The 9,518-nt window shown below is 37.2% G+C and overlaps 1 protein-coding gene across 2 annotated transcripts; it reads right to left on the minus strand.

The window, feature by feature from the left end:
• Nucleotides 1-2,708: 2,708 nt before the first annotated feature.
• On the minus strand, nucleotides 2,709-8,559 carry LOC135252664 (polymeric immunoglobulin receptor-like). Of its 2 annotated transcripts, XM_064331004.1 has the most exons (8): nucleotides 8,353-8,559; nucleotides 7,703-8,029; nucleotides 6,922-7,257; nucleotides 6,471-6,603; nucleotides 5,618-5,730; nucleotides 4,883-4,941; nucleotides 4,466-4,540; nucleotides 2,709-4,334 (listed from the first exon to the last, which is right to left on the minus strand). In XM_064331004.1, exons 1-8 carry the CDS (start codon nucleotides 8,396-8,398, stop codon nucleotides 4,251-4,253), a joined length of 1,173 nt encoding a protein of 390 aa, XP_064187074.1. In that variant the 5' UTR covers nucleotides 8,399-8,559; the 3' UTR covers nucleotides 2,709-4,250. The 2 variants fall into 2 exon arrangements, with proteins under 2 accessions (XP_064187074.1, XP_064187076.1); XM_064331006.1 differs by lacking the exon at nucleotides 8,353-8,559 and having other exon boundaries at nucleotides 7,703-8,318.
• Nucleotides 8,560-9,518: the final 959 nt, after the last annotated feature.

Here is a 9,518-nt window from a genome sequence, read left to right on the forward strand (position 1 = left end):
GAATGTGGTTTAAAATCCAATCAGAAATGCCAGCTAGGCATTTGGCAATGCACATAGAGGCTAGTGATTAAGAGCGATGAAAAATGGAAAAAATCAGATATGTGCCATCAGAAACAGCGGCAACAGAAAAACAGTCATAACCATTCCAAGTATCTACCAAGGGAAAACAGAATACATCCAAGTACTGATCTCTTGAGGAATCCTTCTTGAGTAAGCCTGATAGCTCAAGATGGGGTAACAGGTGAGAAAGCTCTTAATGTTGAGATAAGAGTCAAGCTATGAACAGTACCTGATATCTGTGCCAAATGCTGCAGAGAGAGCTCATTTACTGGAGCAGAAAGAGAGGATGCACTTAATGCAGGGCCACAGTCTTTGATCAGGTTTCATGCAGTGAACGCCATGCTTTAACAATAAAATGAAAAATAAAAAAAACTGAATAATATTTCATTTTATTTTTACAGGTTAGTCTGTGCATTTGGCAAATTTTGATTTGAAGATCCCAGCAACAGAAGAAATATACAAAAACTGAAGACCATTATACCAATGTCGGGCTTAGTTTCATGAAATACTCTTTCTTTGGGTAGAAAAAGACAAATGACTCTAAAGATAATTTAGTTATTCTAGGCGAACAATGACTCTTGCTTTCTCTAATCCATACACAGTCTGAAGCAGAGCAGAAAAACTGAGCTGGGAATCATGATGAAAACAGAAAAGTCTCAGCATATACACAAAAAGTACATCAGAGTGTGAATCAGGGAAAAACCTTATCAATCACATATCGATAATGTTGTTAAGACAGCTTTTTTTCAACTCAAGAACATTGCAAAAGTGAGAACATTCCTATGATGCATGATGCAAAAAATAAAAAATTGATTCATGGGTTTGTTTTTAGCTGCTTAGATTGTTGCAATGCATTTTTCAGTGAGCTGCCAAAAAGACAACTGACTGACTACAGCTAGTACAACATGCTGCTGCCAAAATTTTGAGCAAAACAAGAAAGAGCGAGCACTTGACACCTATTTTGGCCATGTAACACTGGCTCCCTGTTTCCTTTAGAATTGATTTTAAGATTCTCTTACTAGTTTTTAAAGCTCTTAGTGGTTTTAGCACCTGCAAATGTCAGAGACTGCCTGTCTGAGTGTGTTCCTAGCCAAGCTTTCAGATCTGCTAAGGTATGCTCACTCAATATACCCAAAGTAAAACACAAACGAAGTGGAGAAGCGGCTTTTTATTTTATTCTCCTACATCTGTAGCCAAATGTGAATGTACAGTACCTTACACAATGCAACCAGTGATATGTAATATGATGATGATTGCCATCTTAATGGACATTTATCAGTTACCAGAATACACAGGTATGTGCAAATATCATAGTCAAACACCAGAGGCGAAGTAGGGCCAAGGTCACATTGTTTTCTTACCATATTATACAACAATTCACCGTTCTCTCTCGAAGAACACCGGCAACAAGAAAGGTTACTTAGTTTCACTAGAACAGAACGAAACACATTGTACAAGTATAAATCTGTATGTCCATTCAAAAAATTAAGAGAATGCTCTATCAACTTTTTTCCAGTGTAAGCTGAAATGTCAGATAAAAATGTGCATACACCAAATATTTCATAAATTACAAAGCCAATGTAGAAGAAGGCTCAGTTTTAATCCTGTTCCCTTGTGGCATGTTATAGGCAACCTGACACACTACTCTGGAAACAGAGACTCATGTTAAAATACTATATCATACCATCTTACCATGTGGCTGCATATACTGTAAGCAATGCCCATCTGGATGTCACAGTGCTTGCTACTGCATCAATTAATTTATATTTGAACTTACTCTTTTTTTGCCATTACATAAACTACTTTCTGTCAGGATTCTCTATCACAGTGTCCAGGCATCCGATTGGACAACTTGCCGTATTTATGCAACATGATCCCTACAAGCAGGCTCCTTGCTGACATCAACAGAATGTAAGGTCAGAGTGCAAAGAGCCACATGCTGATGAGGTGCTGCCCTCATCAGAGGATATCACACTGGCCCAGGTGAGAAAACATGCCACACTGCTACACCCTGGGCACATTTGCTCGTACTGCAGAATATGTAAGAATATGTACGATACTATTTTAATATAGCACATGATTGTGCATAGGATGCATTTTACCAAGAGGGATATTCAAGTTCTCTAACGAGACATGACCAGCAAAAGCAATAGAAAATTGGGTTCATACTCATATTTCTATATTTCTCATAATACCTCCACCCACACACTTCACACATTCAGATACAGTGACTAAAGTGGGCATGTTCTCAATCAAAACTTCTTCTCATTTTTAATTTTGTATGTTAGGCTTGAGCTGGCCATACTCTGCAGAATCATCTTGCCTAACCTCATTTTGCATGTTAAATCATGAGTACTCTATATGGGTCAACTAAGACCAAGGGTGGCCTCAAAGCATGCAAATTAAATGGCAGGTATTCATGTAAAAGAAGAAAGGAAATATTGATATAATAGCCAGGTATCTCAAGAGGCAGAAGTAATGAGCAGTACCTGATATTCCCATAGATCTGTGTCAAATGCATACTGGAGAAGACAGGATACTTTTGTGTAGCAAAGGAGGTATCTATTGTGATGTTTTTCAATTTCTTCTAATTGAGAATTTCAGTATATTACATTTTTTTAATTGTTGATAGATATTGTACAAATCAATTCTTCGAGAAATTTCGCTCATTTATTTGCAGGAAACGTAGCATACAGTTACAAACCAGCACAGGATTCTCGAACTGGCGGGCGCGCTGTCTGTTTTATAGCCTGCTCTGCCACCCAAATTCAAACCTGCCAGACACTTACAGCAACATTATACAAAATGCGGCGGCTGGTGGGTTATTTAGCTAGCCGTTGACGCATTTTGTACAATTCGTCACATACTTTCACATTAATATTTCTAAATGTTAACAAACACATCTCAAATTAAATATAGGTAATTCAATTAAAGTTCTTTTTATTGTCGGAAAATTCACTCGTAGTAGTGATAATCAGAAAGGAATTTCAATGGTAAAAAAATCTCAAGGAAGTATTCCGCCATAATTGCTTTCTGTATAATGTAGTTTATTGTAAAAGCTCGGTCATGTGCACCCTCTGCAGGCCAGAGCTTCACACTACGCTCAAGGAATAGTCAGAGTTTATGTATTTCTTCTCATATCAGGTATTGTTGAATGGCTGCGAGTTTTATGCTCTTGTGTGTTTTTTTCTGTCACATCAGGATTCAATAACCCACATTTCCAAGATTTTCAGGGTTTTTATTGTTCCCCCACATGAAGCATCATGGTTGAATATTAAATGCACTAAAATACATTGCTCACCATTACAATGTGTTATAATCTACCCTCTGGTCTCGAGCATTTGCATGATCATATCTGCAGTGCTTCCTGTAACTCTAACAGAGGTCTTGTTGCTGTGCTTCCTTGTGGGTGCGTCTGCTTTGTTGGTTATCTTCTACATTATTGATGTTACTCAGAGGACCTGTCTGTCTATGAGAGGATGAATTTATCAGCTGTTACATTGTTCTGCAGCAATTCCATTGCAACACTGCAGGATTGGTGCACGCCATGCAGTACCATAATTGAGAACAGCGGTATGGGACATTGTCTTGAACCCAAGTTATCAATAATAATTTGCACGGGACAACAAGGTCATTGTGGTATTTTTAAACCATCTGTACAGCACTGAGTCATATGTAGGAATAACATGACAAAAAGAATGTGGTGGCATGTTATGAACCCCATAATTGTGATACATGTATTTTTTGTGGAAAAAAGTATTACTTGTTAAAATCTTTTCCTCTGAGCAATTAATTAATTCATGTAGCACCCTTCAAGCAAAAGTCACAAGCAAACACATAATCATAAAAACAAACAATCAGTAAAACATCAAAAATAAAACATGAAAAATCGAGGCAATATACCGATAATAAAAGCAAATATACAGATAGTGGAATAGAAAAGTGAATAAATGAAAAGACATTAATACCTAATCTATAAAAATGTACTCAGTTTTAAAAGATGACACTGACTGAGCGATTTTAATGTCTAGAGGGAGATTATACTGGTATAAAATAATATTGAATTATTTTATATTATTTATAATATTACTAAGGGTGGTTTCTTTGCTTTGAAAGGCATAGTATTCTCTTAGTTAAAGTACTTTGTTTTCACTGTTCATCAGCTTTGGTGTGCATGTTTTGCGACATCCTTAGTTTTCAGACATGTACGTATCTGGTGTCCCTTTGATGCCAATAGCAGAGTAAGTGACACTGTCTTCAGGGTCCCTAGATGGCTAGAAGAAAGGGAAATGTTCAATGTTTTATGCTTAGCTACAATACATAGCATGGCAATTCACCCTAGCGGCTACAAATTATGGATATTCTCGTCATACAGCTATCATGTCAATGTGCCCTGGAGCACTACCTTTGTGTCGTCCTTTGTTTTCCTGTGAAATAAAATAACTGCATACTGCATGTCCTCTGAAGGTGGTTCTGTGTCCTAGAAAGGAACAGCGCAATAGTAGTGGTTAAAACAGCAGTATGTATGGTTACCTCCAACAATCTAACGTAACATTTTCTAGATCCAGAATTTGGTGCATTACTGTATAATAAATATACTTCAGTAACTTCTGGTGCCCATTTTGAATGCTGGCCAAATGTAAGTGGTTAGGGTAGAGCTGGTGGGCTATGCATGTTCTGATTTGAATATTGACCAAGTAAGCAAAGTGCAGAAAGCAAACCAGAAATACATCATTCTTCTATTTCTGATAGCATTTCTGCCTGGAAATTTATGGTGGACTGGTACCACAAAAGTCAGATAGAAAACAGTAAATGAAAGTACCACTTCAGTTGGTCCTTCTCCTTGTGGTTGCATAGCCCTTTTTTCATTTTGATTTTCCACTACAATGCAACAGTAAAAAACAAAACAAAAAACACCAGTATGCAGACACCCGACACGTGGACAAAGACAGACAACACAGACAGGCAGGGAGTCAGACAGACAGACACACACACACGCACTCATGTTATTAATTCTGGTTTAACCAGAAGGACAGACATATGCCATAATTTGTTTTTGCACAGAGAACCAGAAATGAAATTGATACATGAACATATTTATAATACTATGATCTATTATGTCCCCTCTGATAAAAACATTGAGACAGGAACTAAATAAGTTGGTGTAGTATATTGCCATTTCCCTAAACCAGTGCAGCTACCTGGTGCAGCTACCTCTTTTAGCGCAATACAGAAATGAAACTGATCTTTTCCCTTTATTCACAGACTACGATGTAGCTTTGCTCCAGATATGTGATACTGATGTAATATAGAAGTAGTTTTACACATTTCCTTCCTTCTTTCCTTATTACTCTCTGGTAGCCATGGCCAATCAAAAATTAGAATAAAAAGGACAAAGTTTGTACTACTGCAATCTCAATGAGTGAGGCTCCACAGAAGAATAGTACCTCTACATTGGTGTCTAAAGGTGTCAAGTGCTGTAGGATGGTAATTGCTACAGTACATGTGTAGGAAACTATATTTTTCATTGTTGTAATTTAATATGTTTAAAACTTGCCCCTCCTGTTCCTCTTCATTCTAAGAGTAAAAACTCCGGCTGCCAGGAAAAGAAGAAGCAGGCTACCAATCACTAGGGCAATGGTCAAATGAGCTCTGCTGTCTTCAGCTACACTGCAGCACAATAAAAGAAATGGAGTCAGTCCAACATAAGGTAATTTCACTAAAAACAAAGGGTGAATTCCTTAAGTATAAAATGTAAAGCAAATTTTAAGTACATGCTTAAAGTATTTCACAATAACACAATAAATAAACATTTATGTAAAGTAGTAGGAGAAAGAATACATTTTTGGTTTTGGTATTTTTGGTATTACCATTACCAGCAGGGTATCACAGTGGGGGGCCAGAAATTCATGCTACACTCCAATTACCAGACACACAAAACGGTTGTTAACAATTGCATTGTATGGTTGTAATATCAACTTAAGTTGAGTAAGTCACTCTGGATAAAAGAGTCTGCCAAATGACTGTAATGTAATGTACAGTAATGTAACCATACTCTTAGCAGGAGTGTGAAAAGCCCCTATCTACATAATGTAATGCATACTTATGTTATGAGAGACTGCTCATCACTGCCATGACTGGTGAAGTACAGGGGTGGCCAGAATGTGAAACAATGAAGGAAAACAAAAATTAACATTTGCTCCATGAAATGAACATGAAACAAATGTCTTATGTTCATCGTTACCTTGTTTATGTGAATATTTCACTTACTATAAAGTAAATTGTTTTTGTGCATTTCAGCAGTCAAGGCATTCTTCTAACACCAAGAAAATCCTAAGTGTTAAGTGAACGTGTGTGAGGCCAGTTTTGTTTGTGTGTTTGTTTGTTCATTGTGTTGTTGTTTCTGTTACCTGTGCGTTCCTGCTGTTTCTGATTGATGTTCAGTGTTATTGGTAGACTTAACACTTTGATTTCTGCTCATCACATTAGTCGCTGTCGACTGCAGGGATGTTGATGTGTCTATTTGTAGTTCAGTTTCAGATGCTACAGTATATATCAAACAGAAGCAATCCTCAGAGACTAAGCATGTTATTTTGAAACAAATACATGATCGCTATAAACATAAACTACAATCAGCGCTTAAAAATGAAATAACTGTAGTACCATTGTTTTATTGGTTTATGTTATATATCAGGTATTATCACATTATTATTTTATTTTTTTAGCTATCTGTTGTAGTTGTTATACTAACACTTTTTGGGTCAGTTCTGAAATATTGACCTACATTTTAGTAACTGCATTTGTCATATTTTTAAGAGAATCATCGTTAGAAAGGACACGATTTCAATAATGTAACCTTACCTTGCATGACTCTGATGTAGGCAGGGACTCTTTCATGTGAATGCGCCTTTTCTATTGCACACCAGTACCAGTCTGAGTCTGTACTCTGCAGACCGGTCATAGTCACTGTAAATTCTTGACTTGTGGCGTTATCTCTGATTGATACTCTTTTATTGTAATGCCTGGGAGAATCTGATCTTTTTAATTCTTGACAGGAGTCAAAGTCTCTCCCCCTACACCAGTATTTTATAAAGCTCACATATTTGGCACGGGTATATTTACAGGAGACCGCAAGTGACCCCTTCTCCTGTCCTGTGAACACATTTCTGTTGCTGTTGATGGACAGACCATAGTCACCTATTAATAGAACATAAACATACAGACATTGGATCCTATACATAATCCCAACAGTTAACCTTAGCGGCATAAATGTTTCTCTGGTCAGCATTCAAAGGCTTTTAACAAGAAAACAGTAAAAACCTTAGGCATAAAAATAAAATAGAACATTTTACAAGCAATTCTTTTTTTTGTCTCTTTTTAAATGTAAGGCAAAACTTGTATTATTGTAGTACATTCATCTCAAACTCTGGATTCTGGAGGGCTTCTGTATTTTCTGATTTTCAATGTGTTCCTGCACTTAAGTGCTTACTTCAAGTCATTGATTGGCTAAAGAGTCCGCACACCTTGTTACCAGGGCCAGGATTGACTGCTGATTGAATGTAAATCATAGAAATCAACAGAGACTGCGGCCCTCCAGGACAGGAGTTTGAGATCCTATATCTACTGAATATATTCTCCATACCTGCATTCACACTGAGGAACAGATCAAATTCCTCAATCTCCTTCTCTCTTTTCAGACCACAGTAGTAATAACCTTCATCACTCTTCTTTAGCCTCTTCATTGTAATGGTGAATATTCCAAGAGATTTATCATCATGGATTGTGATTCTATCAGCAGCTCCAGTTGTTAAAATCGATTCCGTTTGTGCCAAAATATGGCGGCCAAATATATTTTTGTAAAAAAATAATTTCCCACTGTTTCTGTATTTAACATCGTAATAACAGGGAATCCACACTGATCCTCCTTTTTGTCCCCTAATTTCCTTCAGTGATGACAGACTGTATGTTACTGAGAGAAGAGAATACAGAATACATAGGGCTGTCCAAATTTAAATCAGATATGAACCTTGTTCACATCAAATATATTAGAAAACATGAAGACAAACGAATATCAACAATTGTATTTACCTGTTTTGTTTGAACAATGCAAGTTCAGCAATGACATAAACATAACATCTAATTATAAAGTGCTTGCCATACTTGCAGAATCAGAAACAAAGAAATCTTCACTATCTTCCTTCAGATTTTCTCATTAAGTACAGTCCTAGCAGCCTATGATTTTTTTTTTTTAAAATAATGAAAACACATTAATTACACAATATTTTTCCTTACCAGGGAGAACAGCCCAGAGAATAATCAGAAGATGAAGGGATTCCATTATGCAGAGGAGCCAAAGAGTGACAGCACTGTAGCACCCACTTCCTGTACCACAGTTTCATTCTGTAGGCTTATATATGGTCACACTCTCAAAAAATACTAACATCTGAGGAAGTGCTGAGCATGTGTACAGGAAAGGGCATGTATATTTTACTGTGTAGACAGGTGTCTAGTTTCTATATGACATAAAAAATGCAGACACACAAAAAAACTTAAAATTTTCTTGAGACCCAGGGTTTAATGACTCCATGAATCAATCTCATTTTGAATTTTCTGGCTGAAGACTGATGAGGTCCTTTGACATAAGAACATCCAGACTTAATGGGGGTCCTCAGAGTGACTCAGTTCAGTACAAAGTTAGCATGTGTTCACATTTACCATTGTACCATGTTTTTATGAGATTCTTTAACACTGCATATGTTCACCCAAAGCTGAACAAAGCGCCACAATAAGTTAACATCAATATATTCCTTTTTAATGTTTGTGTGAAGCTGAGCACATCCCCTGACAATTCCAGTCTTCCATGTTGATTCAGAAGAGAATCTATAGCAGCTCTGATACAGGACGCAAGCAGAAGCAGCAGTAGCCGTTCTCATTTCTACCCTGGGTGTCTCCCATCCTGTGGCTTTCAGACATTTCGCCCTAAGGTGCTCATTTAGACCCAGGGTGAGGATTCTCAACTTGGCTCTCCAACAGTGATCATTATGAGTATGGCCAAAATGCAGTGACCATGCTTGCCTATTTAGCCCCAGGGTTAAGAGTGCAGAACAAGATAGCGCCAGAAGAGTCATTACCGAAAGTGAGGGTAGGACAGCTCCAGTAGATGGTGCCATAATTCCCTCATGCACAGTTGGTGAAGTTCCTTTGATTCATTATGCCCTTACATTAATGGGTTCACACTATTGCACACTTTGACTTGATTCAATGACACTTATAAGAAGTGAACATTATGACTGTAAGATACAAAACATACAAACTTAAGGTTTAAGGCCTAAGGTTCAGAGTCATAGTGTCATTAGGAAAGCAATGCTTGTACTTAAAGAGGCAGTTCACCCAAAATTAAATTTAAGGTTAAAGCTTAATTAGGACTATTATTGGTCATCTGAGAAGTAAACTCAACA

The sequence above is a fragment of the Anguilla rostrata genome, chromosome 4 (genome assembly GCF_018555375.3).
Source record: "Anguilla rostrata isolate EN2019 chromosome 4, ASM1855537v3, whole genome shotgun sequence".
NCBI classification, from domain to species: domain Eukaryota; kingdom Metazoa; phylum Chordata; class Actinopteri; order Anguilliformes; family Anguillidae; genus Anguilla; species Anguilla rostrata.